At 46.9% G+C, this 18,325-nt stretch overlaps 1 protein-coding gene across 1 annotated transcript; it reads right to left on the reverse strand.

Annotated features, from left to right (window-relative positions):
• Positions 1-3,894: 3,894 nt before the first annotated feature.
• yipf5 (Yip1 domain family, member 5) lies at positions 3,895-11,537 on the reverse strand. Its single transcript, XM_084446512.1, has 6 exons — positions 11,451-11,537; positions 10,582-10,701; positions 9,616-9,788; positions 6,765-6,910; positions 6,055-6,236; positions 3,895-5,597 (listed from the first exon to the last, which is right to left on the reverse strand). Exons 2-6 carry the CDS (start codon positions 10,689-10,691, stop codon positions 5,435-5,437), a joined length of 774 nt encoding a protein of 257 aa, XP_084302638.1. The 5' UTR covers positions 10,692-10,701; positions 11,451-11,537; the 3' UTR covers positions 3,895-5,434.
• Positions 11,538-18,325: the final 6,788 nt, after the last annotated feature.

The raw sequence follows: 18,325 nt of genomic DNA on the forward strand, positions 1-18,325 counted from the left end.
AGCTTTGTAGTCCCCCACCCAGAGACAGCCGAAAGGAGGGGGGGTACTTTAAGTTGGCCGGCGTCATGTCGAGAGTCAGTCAGTCAGTCAGTCAGTCAGTCAGTCAGTCAGTCAGTCAGTCAGTCTGTTGGTCTGTCTGTCAGTCTCCCCGTAGTACCAAAATCCACCACAAAAGGGTCACCGTTCCAATGCATTTTTCCATTGACACATTTTAATTTTTACATCAAAAACTCTGCTTGGTGTCTCAGTATAGTCTCAGACAAGTGTACTCAGGAAACCATGTACGCACTTTCTACATCTGCAGAGAGCAAAGCTTGAGGTGTTTAGTAGCGCTAGATATGTCTGTATTTCAACATTCATTATAGGACTTTTGACCAAACAGGTGCATGGACTTGTTCTATTGAGCTGAGGACCATACAGGTGCAGGGACTTGTTTGCCCACTAGATGGAGGCATTGAGTGGGGAGGGGGGCACTGGGGGTCCCAGAGCCAGGGTGCTTGTTACCAAGGAAACATGCATAATGGGTGGGGGACAACATGTTTACATGTACTTGTTTTACCTTGTAATGATCATCAGTGTGGACCTACCTGACATGTAAAAACTGCTTTACTACAGACGTTCGGAATTAATACCGATCTTGGTTGTTTTAACACGTAAAATAAAACATTTTCACACTTTCAATGGTCTCTGCAGATTTATCTTAAATTGTGTCGGTGTTTGACTCTCTAAATTGGGTACCTTTAAATGTCAGAAGACAGTACAACTGGTACAAATATGTTTATTTTGACTTTCTGGACTTACTGGTGACACCATATAATGAGACATATTCCCTCAGATCAGCCTTGTTTCTCAGTAGCCTACCCAGAATTCCACAGTAACTGATAAAATGGTGTTTGTTTTCAAGGCTCCCTCCGATTGGAATGCACTACCTCACCTCAGATCGCGTTCCCCATTCTGTTTTTAAGATCTCACTCATCGCTCACTCACCATTTATTTGTAACATACGTTTTTTTTTTCCTTATTTGTGTTAGGTATTGTTTTGTTTCCGTCTCTTTGTCAACTGTTCCTTGTTTGTGTTCTGGTGACTTCTCCAGGGACAGGTGTTCTACTTCTACATGGCCTGTCTGATAGTTGTGGACAAGATGGCGGGGATCACTCCAGTCACAATCTCGGAGCTAACAGAAGACTTTTCACGACTCGTTGTACCTGTATGATGTAGAACGTGACAAATAAACCTGACCTTGACCTGGACATTCTGCAGCACTAGACTGTTGAACGCAGCCCTGGAGGTAAGGTAGGTACTGAACACCCCTGGGGTTACGGTAGGTACTGAACACCCCTGGAGGTGTGGTAGGTACTGAACACCCCTGGGGATACGGTAGGTACTGAACACCCCTGGAGGTAAGGTAGGTACTGAACACCCCTGGGGGTACGGTAGGTACTGAACACCCCTGGAGGTGTGGTAGGTACTGAACACCCCTGGAGGTAAGGTAGGTACTGAACACCCCTGGAGGTGTGGTAGGTACTGAACACCCCTGGAGGTGTGGTAGGTACTGAACACCCCTGGGGGTAAGGTAGGTACTGAACACCCCTGGAGGTAAGGTAGGTACTGAACACCCCTGGAGGTAAGGTAGGTACTGAACACCCCTGGAGGTGTGGTAGGTACTGAACACCCCTGGAGGTGTGGTAGGTACTGAACACCCCTGGGGATACGGTAGGTACTGAACACCCCTGGGGGTACGGTAGGTACTGAACACCCCTGGAGGTAAGGTAGGTACTGAACACCCCTGGAGGTGTGGTAGGTACTGAACACCCCTGGGGATACGGTAGGTACTGAACGCGCCCCTGGCACTACGGTAGGCGGAGCTTACGAGGGTTTTCGGTGGCTCCATCACTCATCATGGGGGACAGCGTTTCACTTCAGCAACAGAGCAGCCAATCACCATAGGCAGCACAGACGGATGGGGAATTATACAACTGTGGAATGCATGGCCTACATTGTCTTCACAGCCAGATGCTCAGGCCATGCATGACTCAACAGTGACATCTAGTGGTAGACTTGCATTCAGCAAGGGTTAGGAGGAATACTGTCGTTTTTTTTTTTTTTTTACTGCTATGATCCCCACTAAAAAAGTTTATAATTGGGGGATCCCAGAAACTGAGATGAAAACACTGAAATCTATTCTACAAATATATAAACTCTATTCTACAAATATATAAACTAAGTATGCTCAGATGGCAACTGTTCTTAGATGTTTGGAATCATTCTTACTTAAGAAAGCAACTTGGACAAGTATAATTGTATGATTCTATCCACAGCATTCCTGCTCTCTTTCTCACTGGCCTTGATTTGAGAACGTCCTGGATGTGGTCAGATGGACACGCTAGTGTGGTGACCCTCTCTCTCTCCTGCCCCTGCCCTGCCCTGCCCTGCCCTGTCCTGGGCCTGGAGGCGGGATGCCCGGGGCTGGCTGGTGAAGACGAACCTGGGCCTGGAGAGAGAACGGGAGGTCTTGAGTAGATCCAGATGTTGGAGCTGCTGTGCGGAGAGGGGCGGGGGGGGGGGGGGGGGGGTAGACATGTAGGGGGGTGCGGTGTGGAGGTGTCGCGTGACAACAGGCCGTTTTCTGGGCCTGAGATTCCTCAGCAATACTTCCTGAGAGATTCCTTCTCACAACCAAGACATTACTAATTGTAGAAGTGTGTGTCTAATTGTTTTTTATATATTTATATGTAATGTACTGTCTTTACTATGTGGGCTACGAGCCTGTAATAAAGTTTATATATTACTTATACTGTACAGTATGTTGCTTTGACACTTTCTTTTGAAATAGATGTAATAAAACGGAAAACTAGTGAATTCCAATTTCCTAATTGAGTCAAGTGAACACACAAGACATTTCCTCTCAGAAGGAATGGGAGAGGTTTGCTGGGGGCAGTAATGATGGTGGAATGGGAGAGGTTTGCTGGGGGCAGTAATGATGGTGGAATGGGAGAGGTTTGCTGGAGGCTGGAATGATGGTGGACTGAGGCACATGGCGGTCAGGGCTTCATCAGTGCCCCGCTGATGTGCCGAGGTCAACGGGCCTCACTGCCCCGACGGCAGCTGCTTCCTACTCCCAAAAGTCGCACCTGTAGTCAGTGTGTGTGTGTAGCACATATGTATGGGGGCTGTACTTAGGGTTTGTTTTTTAAGGGTCTGGGGAGGTTGGGATGAGGGTATAGAGGGATGAGTGAAATCTCTGCTATATAACTTTTTTGTATTCCTTCTATGTATGTAACTCTCCTACTGTGTACTATTTCCCCCACTATTTTAAGACTGTATATTTATTTGCCCAGGGACTGCGGGTGGAAATTAGCTGTTTTAGCTTTAACCTTGTACAGTGCATCTCTCCCTATTCTATAGGGTTAATGTCTACTGTACCTTGTCCCCATCTTAAAAATAAATACAAATCAATCAATCAATCAATCAATCAATCAAAAAGACGACGAGGACGACCTCTGGGGCTCATCTGAGGTGAGCAAGACGCCTGGGTCTCGCTTAGAACCGTTAAACCACTACTTGTAATCTTGTAATCTGTACTTTACTTGTAATCTGTTACTGTCTAGAAAAATGGAACCAATAGTCGACTGTTCCCAGAAATGCAAAGCTCACCGACTCCTGGCCAGCTCAAACAAACGCTATCCGTGGTGTTTGACCCCCAAGGTGCGTTTAGGGTCAAATGTAGGCCTGTAACACTCCTCAGAAACGGGCACGCGTCCATCCCTGAACGCTCTGGAACAACCATCCACCACTCAAGTTACATGAACAACCAAAACTTTATTTAAATAGAGCGGCCGCGACAACCAGCCACAAGCATGCCGCCTGGCCCCCTTATCAAGACATGACAACAACAAAAAAAAATAAACAGCTGGACTTCGTGTACAAAACAAATAACCGTTTGTATAAATACCTGGCCATCTCACAGCACTGTCTGTGCTCCAGGTTGGTTGAAATTCAAAGTGTCCCTTATGGAATATTTGTATTATTCATAACTCGCGGGGCTTTCTAAAGAGGTGTCACCGTTGGTACTGGCTGTCTGGCAAAGTTAACCTCAGGACCGTGGGAGACAGATTCATGTGCTTGTTGTCAGCAATCCTTGTTTTTCCCCATCAGTTCAAACAAGCTGAATGACTTCTGGGTAAAACTGTCCACGTTTAAAACAAACAGCGCTCGTTGTTTAACGCGTGCAGTTGAGGCCCGCGGGCCTGGTGTGGTGTTCGGAGCGCGGTTGGTTTGGTCTGGTTTGGTGGGACTGATGTCCGAGCACACAGCTGGTGAAACTAGAGATGAGACGATGCCAGTATCACAGAACCCTGTTGTGACGTTTCTGTGAACTTCAACAAGACAACACATGGTCCTCTAACAGACGAACATGTTGAATAACTAGATGCAATAATTCATTATTCATACAAAAGTGTTTTAAGTTGAGAATAAAAGGAGTTTTTTTTTTTGCTTTTAAAATGATTTGGGAGATGAATTGTGTACGGCTGTGGCGTCACGCGAGCCGAGCCCTCTTTACTGACCAGGGTTTCCAATCACACACGCCTGAGGTCAACTCCAGAGACGCAGGGGATTCTGGGACATGTAGTGAGAACTGCTTTGGTCGGGCTCTGCAGAGTGTTTGACCACAACAACAACAACAACCACCATACAGCGGCTCAGAAAATGGAGTGAAAATAAAAAAGACATTCCTAAAACGTGTCTGTTGATATTTGCATGGGGACTCTAAGTATAAGTATGTATAGGCCAAGTCTCTCCCGCTAATGTTTTATTAAATGAATTAATTACGGTCGGCTTTGACCGACGTTTTTTCCCAGAAGGCCTCAAAGCTCAAATGGATCTCAGGACAGGAAATCAAACATGGAATCAATCAGGAAGTAGTTCTCTTTACATTATATAGAGTCAAATCTGTTGGGCGAGGGGGCGGGTCCTTAGTCATGGACAAGTACAGAACGTGGGGCGTGGTCTGCTAGGATAGCACGGGGGATCCTGTGGGCTAGCGTTAGGGCGCGAGGAGGTGGAACGCACAGGGTGGCGGCGCGGAGGTGCAGCCTCTCCTCCTGGTCCTAGAGTCAGTCGGGTTTCACTGGCGGCCGCGGCCGCGTGCACGAATGGCTGCTCCGTCTTCGGCTCGAGTGTGCACTTGTTCGCTTGTTCCCTCGTGCACTTAAAAAAAAAACAAAAAAAAAACCTAATCTACTGGGTGTGTGTATCTGTAAGCCCAAGTACAGACTGGAGGGAGTCTCCAAGCGTCTAAGCATGTTTCCTTCCGCCAGTCCTGTTTAAATCCATGGGGGGCGAGGGAGAGCACACTGCGGTGCGGGGGGCAGGGAGGGGGCGGGGCCGGGGACGTTGGGGGGCGGAGCCGAGAGACAGAGACGGAGGGGCAGTTCAGAAGACGGAGATGAGGGCGAAGACACCGTAGAGGAGGGCGCAGGGGTAGGCCACCAGCAGCTGCTGGCCGTCCATGGCCAGGGCCGAGATGAAGATCTTGGAGGCGGAGAAACTGCACCAGCCAATGATGGCGGACGTGATTAGAATTCCCATCAGGCCTCTGGAAGAGAAAGAACACTTGGATTAAATCGAGAGGGAAACAGGTCCGTCAGTCGTGCTCTGATAGCTGATCACAGCCCTTAAAGGGGTAGTGCGCTATTTGGGATATTTAGACCCTATTTGTGGTCTGTCTACCATGAACCTGAAACATAGAGATCATAATTTCCCTGATCGTTCCAGTATTGAGCTAGCTGCACTTTTTAATGCAGGCTCTCACTGGGCTACAATGGAAGTCAATGGGGCATATGTAAATGTTTTGGAAAAACTATGATAAATGTGCTTTTTCCAAGACAGGAAGCTCACAGTGTAATCTTACCAGTCTCAGTATGCCCTCCTGTGAAATGCATGGCAAGCTGAATATTTTTACATTTTTACCACACCATAAATAGGGCCAAAAAAAGCGCACTATCCCTTTAACCCAGACGCTTCCCGCCATGCTTGTCTCTCGCCACGCTTACTGTAAGGAGAAGAGGACGCCGAAGCTGGAGAGGAGGATCATGGGTAGCAGGCAGTAGCCCAGGACGCTGGCGATGCAGCCGAACGACACGCCCGTCATGCTCATGAGGTTGAGCAGGCAGTACATCCCCAGGCAGCCGATGGCGCTGATGCCGTACACGTAGCCGAACTGGATCTTCCCCGCCTAGGGGGGGGGGGGCACGGGAGGGGGTAACACACACACACGCACGTGAACACACACACACACACAATAATGCGCACACACATACACACAGACACACACACACACACATACACACACAAACACAAGTGAATACACACAGACACGCAAACACACGCGGCAACACAGACAAACACACACACACACGTGAATACACCCAGACACACACACACACACACACACACACACACACACACACGTGAATACACCCAGACACACACACACACGGGAATACAAATACACACACACACACACACACACACACACACACACACACACACACACACACACACACACACACACACACACACACACACACACACACACACACACACACACACACACACACACACAGGACCGTGAAACTCAAGTCATCTGCAATAACATCCCCCACAAAAAAAAAACAGACGTCTCTACCGAAAGCGATGTGGGTGCTAGAACGGTTCCGTTACCAGCAGTAAGGTGATGTGGGTGCTAGAACGGTTCCGTTACCAGCAGTAAGGTGGCGCCGAAGGCCAGGCAGAAGACCATGGGTCCCGCCAGGTCCGTCTCGTTCATGATGCTGCCGTCGGACAACTTCATGGGGTGCAGGACGGTGAGCGTCTTCTGCCAGATGTGGTCGAAGTTGATGCCCAGCTCTGTCAGGGGTCGGGGGAAAAGGGTCAACGCCTCAAAGACTGAAGAACGCTAAGGGTGCGTGTCCACCGGCGAGCGGTGTGTAGCTGACCAGCGCCGAGCTTACGGCTTCTTAGAGCGCACTAGCGCTGGGGTTTAGAGCTGGCCGGGCTACCGATGTTTTACAACTGGGTAGTGTCGTGTTTTTGCAGACTGCAGATTAACTAGCCTTGTTAAGATAGCTAGCTAATGTTAGCTGGTGCTAACGTTCGCCCGTCTCTGCGGTTTTGCCAAAAACCGACTGCTGTCGTCGTCACAACAGCCTTTTACAGCCTGTGCTCTAGCCCAAAAAGTAAAAAAAAAAGAAGAAAAAAAAGCTTATAACTCATGGCGCTATAGCGCTAAAAAGGGCTTGGAACACAGCTCTCGTCTCCATAGCGCCCTGGAGCTCATTACCCATTGTAAACAACGAGAAAACAGCACCAGCTCTAAAACACAGCTTGTCGGTGGACACGCACCCTCAGTCAATATAAAGAACAGTTCTATTAACCACCATCATGACGTCATAGCAGGCACTATTAGGCAGACAATACGAGTTGGGTGTGTTAGAATGATATTGTTCAGAAGAGCAGAGATGAAACACTGTCCTAGTGTTGCATGGTGTACCGGTACTGAAAAGAGTGGTACTATATACCAGCATTTTGAAAAAAAAACAATACTGTCTCTTTAAGCAGACGGTGACATTGCGCGAGTGGTGTGTGGGGAAAAAGCAACACTGTTTGAGCTGCCGGCAGCAAACATGAAGAGCATTGAAGATAGCAACAGGAGAGAGCGCTTTGCTCAGAGGAGAAATGGTTGCGGCTTCAGCAGCAACACCTCAGCTCATTAACAAATAGGGGGGGGGGGCCACAAAGTGAAATATTTCCGCTTCGAAGGTGATTAAAAAAATAAGTGAGTCCCAAAACACAGCAGCAGTGGCGCTGTGCTGTTTCAAAGTGTCTCTCTCGTGACGGGAGGTGACACTTCAAACCGACAGGTGACCGACAAGAGACATTATATTCAGTCCGCTGTGACGTGACGCCCGTGACAGAAATAGTGATGGAAAAGCTCTCTGTAGCAGCTATACAAGTGGAAGTGCAGCTTTATAAAATTGGCTTGTTTCTCTCTTTTTCAAGCATTAGTGCTGTTTAGTACAGAGTACCCCAACACCTGCCCTGGTACACGAAACTAAAATGTTGGTACAGTGACAACACTACACTGTATAAAACTATAGGTCCTGTATAAAACACAAGCTTATCTGTGGCTCAGGAGGTAGAGCAGGTCGTCCAATGACCGCGGGGTCGGCGGTTTGAATCCTGGTTCCTCCTGTTGTGTCCTTGGGCAAAGACACTGAACCCCAAATTGCTCCCAATGAGCAGGTTAGCACCTTGCGTAGCAGCTGCCGCCATTGGTGCGTGAATGTGTGTGAATGGGTGAATGAGAGGCCTTCATTGTAAAGCGCTTTAGATAAAAGTGCAGTCCATTTATCCTTTATTTGGGAATACGAGCTGGCTAACCAGTTTGTTGGCATTTTGTTTTCACAACAGTCAGTTGAAATGTTGCACAGCAAACAAACAAGCGGGTGGGAAACTTGCTGGGAGCAAACGTAACGGACACTTTCCATTTCCATCCCAGCAGATCTGAAAGATTGTAGTGACGGCAAAACAACTCCCTCCAGTGTAGGAAATGACTCTCTTTCTACCGGTCAGAGTGATGCGTGGTTTCCATAATTTACTCGCCAAAGACTAGGCTACATTCACCCTCATTTGGTGCCTGGCGAGTGATGTTGGGCCCTTCTGAGAAGTATGTTCTCTATCCTCCATAGCCATGTTTAATAATGGACTGTCGCCCTCACACGCTAAACTGAAGTGACTAGAAACTGAGACGTTTCCTTATTCCTGGAATGGATGGAAGATAGTCAATGATATAACTCAACAATGATTATTGTGTTATTAAATGATAATCTGAAATTTCATACCACACACCATATGCACTCCTGTAACCTTCACCACCATAAAATGGAATAGGACTATACAAATATACAAATATTAGTATTATACAAATATAAAATAAAATGGGCCTTTACAAATATAAAATAAAACTATGGTTTTGAGGGTAATGAGTAACCTGATGAGCCAGATGGTTTTTGCTCATAACCATTTGGGAACTCTCCATTGGAAACTGTTTGGAAAAGGGCAGGCACGTCAAAAATACTTGGTAGGTGATTGGTAAACCATCTGAGAAAAAAAAGAAGCTGAAAAGCTGACTCCTCGCTGTCTAAAACCCGCCCAGCGTAGCTGTTTGTATGTCAAATTCCTCAGAACCAAAGCTGATTGGGCAAGATCGTTTTCCGATCGGGCTGAAAATTCTCTCTATCGAGTATCCAGACTGATTTACAAGTAACAACGTGAGCTCGCGACATCAGGATCGTCTCACCAGGCTAGGTGAGCTCAACCCCGAGGTACGCGTCACATGACCGTGGTATTGCGGTAACAGGGTTATCCTAACAACCCTTGCATACATGCCCCCCCCCTTCTCCCCCCTCCACACACACACACAGCTGGATAATTGGGCCAGTGGCTAAAATAGGTCGTCCTTTGAGTACAGGTCTAATTACCACAGACTATTCTCTCTCATCCGTCCCAACACCTCCTCCGCAACCACCACCCGACCTCCAGCAGGCCCTTACCCTCCAGCAGGGGCGGCTCGTCGTCGAAGCTGCTGCTGTACATGGACTGCGCGGGGGCGGGCGTGAAGGCGGGCGTGGGCTGGTAGATCTGCCCGGTGTAGGGCGTCTGGGGCGGCATCATCCCGGGAGCGGCGTACGCCATGGGCTGGGAGTAGTCATACTGGCCGTACTGTCTGTGAGGGGGGGGGGGGGCAGGGGGCACGCGCGTGTCTTTAATCAACATGGTTTTGGACAGAAACTCCTGACCTGCAGGCTAAGAGTGCTTACTGATACCATCATGACACTAAAACACATGTGCTTGTGCTCTGCAGGGAAAATGCACTGGTGTTGATTTATTTTGACAGATTGGAATAGGCTCTGTGCACCAGCTCCACTACTTCCTGAAAGTCACTTGGCAACTTTATTTCCTGTTCTATATGATTGGCTTAAGTGATTAATCAGGTGTGCGGCCGACCCAGCTCACACCTGATTAATCACTTAATCCAATCATATAGGACAGGAAATAAAGATGCCAAGTAACTTTCAGGAAGTAGTGAAGCTGGTGCACAGAGCCTATTGGAATTCCTGAGGAAGTGAAACTGAGGAACTCATTGTCAACAACGCCAGCACACAACTCCTACTCCAGCACACAACCCCTACTCCAGCACACAACTCCTACTCCAGCACACAACTCCTACTCCAGCACACAACTCCCACTCCAGCACACAACTCCTACTCCAGCACACAACTCCTACTCCAGCACACAACTCCCTACTCCACACAACTCCTACTCCAGCACACAACTCCTACTCCAGCACACAACTCCTACTCCAGCACACAACTCCCACTCCAGCACACAACCCCTACTCCAGCACACAACTCCTACTCCAGCACACAACCCCTACTCCAGCACACAACTCCTACTCCAGCACACAACTCCTACTCCAGCCGTCCATCATCATCATAACCTAGTTATCCAACGCTTACTTGTTGTGGGGATCTTCTGAGTTGGTGTAGCCATAACCCCCTTGGCCTTGGTCATCCACACTGTAACTGGACTGGTAGAAGTCTGTGTTGAAGTTGTCAAACCCGGACATGGCTGACCGTCTGTGGAAAGGAGAATACCAATAGGCTCTGATTATGGAATATGATTGGATTAAGTGATTAATCAGGTGTGCGATGGGTCTGCCGCACACCTGATTAATCACTTAATCCAATCATATAGGACAGGAAATAAAGATGCCAAGTGACTTTCAGGAAGTAGTGAAGCTGGTGCACAGAGCCTATTATTGAACAGTAGCTAGCTGAGGTTAGTTAAAACGATATGCAGGTCTTGGTAGGGGCTCATAAACGATATGCAGGTCTTGGTATGGGGCTAATAAACATCACTCACTGTTGAGTTGCAGAGGGGGTAACATAGCTAGCTAATGTTAGTAGGTTAGCCAGCAGTGTTCACAACAATACCTCCATCATGACAACCCTCAAAGCTCAGGGTGGCTCGCTGAGTTGAGCTGAGGGTTTAATGGTCGCTGTTAGCCTGTTGTGTAATGAACGTGTGTTTCTTAGCTAGCTAATAGTATCAATAACTAGATAGCCGTGTCTAGCTAACAAAGGGTAGCTAACACGTACAGCTTAGTAGAGCAGTTAATTAGTAACCATTAGTTAACTAATTTAAATTCAGATTACATTAAATTCAGATGATCTCGGGCGGATAGCTATCAAAGCTAACTAGTCTAGCTGGCTGGCTACTAGCTCAAACTAGTGTTAGTTCAGGGAACATCTTGTACAGAAGTGCGTCAAATTAAATCTAATCAGTTTACAAAGACATGTTTGTTGAGCCAGAATACAGTCCTTACCTGCAGCGTAACCAAATATAACTCTGGACTCGGTCAACTCCGTTGCTACGTGTCAAGAAAATAGTAGCTAGCTTCCGGAGCGACGTTGCATACGGGTGGGACAAAGGGACATTTCGGATTGCAGCTAAACTACTTTGCAAAACCCCCCTCAGAAGGCTATTGACAGTACTGCTTGATAGACTGTTGTAGCAAGCAAGGAAGTACCTTTTATTTATTTAGCACCTTTCACAGATCAAAAGATTAAAAGCAGTCAAGTGTCAAGAGAAAAATAAAGAAAATCTGACGCATGTAATTAAAATGCAGGGACTGTTTTAATAAGCACCTAGAAAATGAGGAAATGTCAGAAAGCCCAATGCCTCACATGTTTTGTTTATGAGATGTGGGAGCCTAGGCTATTTGTGTATGCCTACTTGTCAAACATGTTAGTTTACATTTTTCCTCCTCTTGCATTGCATGCTCATTGCTTCCAATGCCTCGGTGATATATTCATGGATACCAAATGTAGTCCTAGACCTGCCATCTTTGTGTCCTCCACAGGTGGATCAAGTGCTCTAATTGGCTGTAGTGCATAGAATCCCATGCAATCAGACGAATTGACACACCTGTGTAGGGCACAACATGGCAGATCCTGGACTTCATTTGATACCCATGAATATCATTTCACCGACATGAAAATAGTTTGGGAATCGCACCTTTGAGGAAGGGTTGATTTGGGAAAGTCTGTGTGTCTGGGTTTGATGAAAGGCTGTAATAGCTATGATAAAAAACGGATTTTAGAGGGGGAACATTCAAAGACGAGGCACAGCCTGGGCGGCACAGCCTGGGCACCCCAGCGTGAGTGATGACAGCGTTTTTCATCAGGGCCAAGAAGAACAAATCAGTCTGTTTGCGCGGGAACCGCAGAACCGCAGCATGCGAGGCACGGCGGAGAGGGGATAGAGAGGAACCTTCGTGCTCTGTGGGGGGATCCATCTTTGATGGCGCGACACACGGTGAAATAATGGTGTGACACACGGTGAAATAATGGTGTGGAATGGCTGGCACCGATGGAGGAGGAGGAGGAGGAGGAGGAGGAGGAAGAAGAGACAGATTGTCAGGGGCAGTGATGTGGGATTCACTGAGATACAATCTTTGATATTTCCCTGCCTGGCTCTGATGAGATTAGTGCTGTAGACATCTCTGACCTGAACATACTGGACATGTGATGAGCTCTTATGCTCTGACTTTCTCAGCAACATAGCATACATGTATTCAACATAACATACATGTATTCAACATAACATACATGTATTCAACATAACATGCATGTATTCAACATAACATACATGTATTCAACATAACATACATGTATTCAACTTAGCATACATGTATTCAACTTAGCATACACTAGGCCTACTCACATTCACGTGTTCATATTAATGCATATTCAGTTATGCAGAGTCAAATGTTCATATTAATGCATATTCAGTTATGCAGAGTAAGGCTTGACAAACCTTTGTTGAAAACAATTAAATGTTCTCAATATCATATCTCTTACAAAATACAAACCAAACAGACTCCAAAACAGCCAGAGAGTGGGAGAGTATCAGTTCCTATTAGGCCGTCTATGGAGGGTGAACCAAGACACGGACCATTTCCTCTTTAAGGATGAGAAAAAAAATCAATTTGATACACCCTGCACACATTCACTCAGTAAACGTCCGTGACTAATCTCAACACTAAAAATGAAACCCTCAACTAATCATTTTAAAACTTTGAGTCTCTTCTTTATCCACTTAATGAGAGGAAAATTGAAAACTGTCAGAGACTGAGCAGGAAATCTAGGTCAGTGAATTACAGCGGTCTATAGCTGTCATCCGTACCCTCGTCCCTTTCTGTTCTCTCCTCCTGACAGGTGAACAGTAGTCCTCACATACAGTATCTATGGATAATGATTTGTTTCTCTGTGGAAAACACCCAACAATTTGACCGTGCAGTTCACATCATGCACAGAGAGACTAGCAGATGCCGTTTTCAGTCTCAGGCTAGGATGTTGTCCCTTTCATGCTGTTTTCCGCCCGTCACGGTGCAGTTGCCGCGTGGACGATGAATTAATAAGAAGTGGCACACGTGAGGCCACCTCTCCAGAAGGGCTCTTAGCGAAGAGTTGCACATTTACAGGCCCATCGCTAAGGGATTTGCATGCTTTTCCTGTCTCTCGCTGTCTCCCAGATGACATCACAGTGCCCGCTGGAATCTGCCAATCACAGCCCACCTCTTCACATCTGTCTACAGATGACATGAAGAGAAGAACAGAGAGGAACAGTCGGGCCATGACTGAGACCACATCTTAATTATACATCCTCTTCTTACCTAACCCTTACCCTACATCACAATTATATATCTCCTCTTAACACACCTAGCCCTAACACCAAGCCTAACCCTCCTCTCACCTAACCCTTACCCTACATCACAATTATATATCTCCTCTTAACACACCTAGCCCTAACACCAAGCCTAACCCGTTCTAGTGTCTGACAGAATCCTAACTGGGCCATGACTCATACATCTCAATTATACATCTTCTTCTACTTTCTGAGCTTCACTTTGCCTTTGAATTGTGCAGCACAAATAATTCATTCTTAACCGTCACCCCGGATTCCTGTGTGGATCATTCTAGAGAAAAAGGCAAGCTACGGATGAGGACTGAGCTACGGATGAGGACTGAGCTACGGATGAGGACTGAGCTACGGATGAGGACTGAGCTACGGATGAGGACTGAGCTACGGATGAGGACTGAGCTATGGAAGAGGACTGAGCTACGGATGAGGACTGAGCTACGGATGAGGACTGAGCTACGGATGAGGACTCCATGTCTGAAGAGTTGCACTGTTCTATTGGAGAAGCCTAGAATCAAGAATATTCCATATTTAACTATGGTCCTAATTGGTAAATTAATGTTCAGTACTTCTGATATACTTGACCTGAGTTGTATATCAGGATACTGGTTCTGTTTAAAATAGAATCTACTGTATTTCATGGCCCACAAAAAAAGAAAGAGAGACACAGAGAGATAGAGAGAGAGAGAGAGAGAGAGAGTGAAAGAGAGAGACAGAAAGAGTGAGAGAGAGAGCTAGCTCTGTGGCCTAGTGGTAGAGTGGGTTCAATCCCCGGCCGGCACTTCCCTGCTTGGCACTCAGCATCAAGGGTTGAAATTGGGGGGGCTACATCACCAAATGATTCCCGAGCGCCGCACTGCTGCTGCTCACCGCTCCCCCAGGGGATGGGTCAAATTGGGAGAACTAATTTCACGCACACTCAGGTGTATGACAATCGGTGAGACTTTGAGAGAGAGAGAGCTGCAGCAGACACAAACTGTGCTAGCCTACACTGTGCTATCCCCCTGTGTCCAGAGAGGGCTGTCCTACAGTATATAGGTATAAACAGTATGTACTGTAGGTCTATAACCGTCACCTACACAATGCTAATTGCCCCTATGTTGAGATCTCTGGGTCTATAACCCTCACCTACACGGGGCTGTGTTCTCCACGGCATCTCCCCCGGTACGCTCCGAGCGGGGGCTGCTGCCTAGCAACATCTCATCTGCATGATTCGCCAGATCAACAGGGTGAGTGAAGGTCCTTGGAGCTGGCCCGGCTCCACACCAGCACAGAGCCCTCCCTGCATCTGACTCAGCTCCCCGAGATGCAGCAGAATTACACCGTGTTGTGAAACTTCAGGGATGCTGATTCGTCAGTATGTACTATGTCCGGGACACGGGCGTCAGTTCAACCCGGAGGACGACATGCATGGCGCGATACAGAACCTCCATGTTTCAGGGTCAGGATTCTTTCAAATAAGTACAAAAGTTGAATGGAAAGTTTTGAATTAAAAGTCAAATAAAGAGACTCATCCAGTATTCCCCCTCTGTCTGGGGTTGAGGGGCCTGTGCTCCTCGTAGCTCATCTCTCAAACATCCTCACCCCCCCGAGAGGTGCAGACACGACATGCCCCCCTGACAAAGTAAGGCTGATGTTGAAAATGAAATATGACTATGAACAAGCACAAGCCTGGGTCTGAATCCATAATCACGCTGGCTAGTCAATACATAACAGTAAAGTTCATTTATTTATTCACAAAAGGACACTGAATAGTGATACTAATTTGCAGTGTCGCCAAGTAATTGCATAGCATTATCAATATCAAGAGACAATATTACATAAACATGAATAAACAAATTTACATAAACAATAAAAAAAACGATTTAAACAGTTTCAGAAAATGTTAAAACAATTAGGCCTACAACGTGTGGTTTAATGTGCCTTGCCCACGAGTCAGGGGCACAGAAGCTAAAAGCAGATCTACCAAGTGCAGTTAAAACTCTAGGCGCCAGCTGTTGGATCTTGTATCACAGGGTCCAGAGGCCCATTCCAATAATGAAGTGATGCAATTTGGACAATCCCCAATTATGGTTTTTATATAAAAACACATGCCAGTGTAATTCACGTCTCTCTGCAAGAGAGGACCACCCAACCCAACCAAATACAGTAGTGAGTACTCTAACTATCACTGCTAATAAAGCAGGCTGAATGATGTACAGAGTCTAATGGATTAGTGTGTGGAGCGGAGGCTGCCGCATGTCTATAAATGACATCCCCGTAATCCAAAACAGACAGGAAAACTGCTTCAAAGACAGTCTGCTAATCATGGGGAAGCTGCCTCTGTTCCTCTTCAAAAAGCCAATCTTTTGCCGCAAGAACGCCCACATGATATGTAAATGTGTCTTCCTCTTCAAGCTTTCTGATGCTCTATCAATGTCAGACCCATTCCCACTAGATGTATGCAAATAATTGAACAATATCTCTGACTCTAGAGAATAACATTTTGTTTTACGAGCTTTAAGAACCAATTTGAGACTAATAAGTGCATCTTGCAAAGCATTAAAAGACAATTGCAGATTCTCAATGGCCAGTTGTGAAGTATAGTTGTGAGTATGTTTGTCAACACAACAGGGAAGTATGTATAGTCAACACATAACAGTGAAGTATGTATAGTCAATACATAACAGTGAGGTGAGTATCCATAAACAATACATAATAGTGAGGCGAGTATGTATAATCAATACATAACAGTGAGGTGAGTATCCATAAACAATACATAATAGTGAGGCGAGTATGTATAATCAATACATAATAGTGAGGCGAGTATGTATAATCAATACATAATAGTGAGGCGAGTATGTATAATCAATAGATAATAGTGAGGCGAGTATGTATAATCAATACATAATAGTGAGGCGAGTATGTATAATCAATACATACGGTAACAGTGAGGTGAGTATGAATAACCAGTACATAACAGTGAGTTGAGTACAATCAACATGAAAATAATGATGTCAGGTGTCTTGTGAATAAGGTCAAGGGTTGCCTACGCGATACAACACATTCACATCATCTACTCTGTATATTGTCATCACTAGTCACCTCACACTTTCCCACAATTCTCCTTGATGCATTTACACTGCACTGCATCAGTCTTTCATCTAGGAAACTTCTTCTCTTCCCAACTCTCAGAATAGCACTGAGGTTGAAGTTACCGCTGATGAATGAATGGCTTCACCTGCTGAGCTAAAGATCCGTATTAGGACTGACTTCAGAGAAGAGACCGCAGAGCCCTCCCCGGAAGTGTGTGTCATCATTAGTGGACTGGGATGATAGTGTAGCCACCCCGCATCATCATTAGTGGACGGGATGATAGTGTAGCCACCCCGCATCATCATTAGTGGACGGGATGATAGTGTAGCCACCCCGCATCATCATTAGTGGACGGGATGATAGTGTAGCCAACCCGCATCATCATTAGTAGACTGGGATGATAGTGAAGCCACCCCGCATCATCATTAGTGGACGGGATGATAGTGTAGCCCCCCCGCATCATCATTAGTGGACGGGATGATAGTGTAGCCACCCCTCATCATCATTAGTGGACGGGATGAAAGTGTAGCCACCCCACATCATCATTAGTGGACTGGGATGATAGTGTAGCCACCCCGCATCATCATTAGTGGACGGGATGATAGTGTAGCCACCCCGCATCATCATTAGTGGACGGGATGATAGTGTAGCCACCCCGCATCATCATTAGTGGACGGGATGATAGTGTAGCCACCCCGCATCATCATTAGCGGACTGGGAAGATAGTGTAGCCACCCCGCATCATCATTAGTGGACTGGGATGATAGTGTAGCCACCCCGCATCATCATTAGTGGACTGGGATGATAGTGTAGCCACCCCGCATCATCATTAGTGGACGGGATGATAGTGTAGCCACCCCGCATCATCATTAGTGGACGGGATGATAGTGTAGCCACCCCGCATCATCATTAGTGGACGGGATGATAGTGTAGCCAGCCCGCATCATCATTAGTGGACGGGATGATAGTGTAGCCACCCCGCATCATCATAAGTGGACTGGGATGATAGTGTAGCCACCCCGCATCATCATAAGTGGACTGGGATGACAGGTAGCCTGTGCACCTGATTCGAGTGGGGGCTGCAGGCGAGAGGAGAGAGCATTTCCATTCTTACCCAGCCTGCCTCCCTCCTCCCACCCCCCGGCTGTTGCGTCTAGCAGCCCAGGCTGATTCCAGTTCCAGTTCCAGGAAAGCCTGGCAGCAAAAGCCCCCTAAAGCTGCTTCTCTCTGGGGGCGACGGGGACCTGGTTTAGCACGGGAGGAGGCGGCCTTGGCCCACGAAGAGAGAGAGCAGAGGCTGGAGGAACCAACCAGCCACCTGGAGCGGTATCGGCACACACACCCACACACACACATACGCACACACACACACACATACATACATACACACACACACCCACACACACAAACGCACAAACACAC

Source organism: Borostomias antarcticus (genome assembly GCF_949987555.1).
Source record: "Borostomias antarcticus genome assembly, chromosome: 1".
Classification (NCBI taxonomy): Eukaryota; Metazoa; Chordata; class Actinopteri; order Stomiiformes; family Stomiidae; genus Borostomias; species Borostomias antarcticus.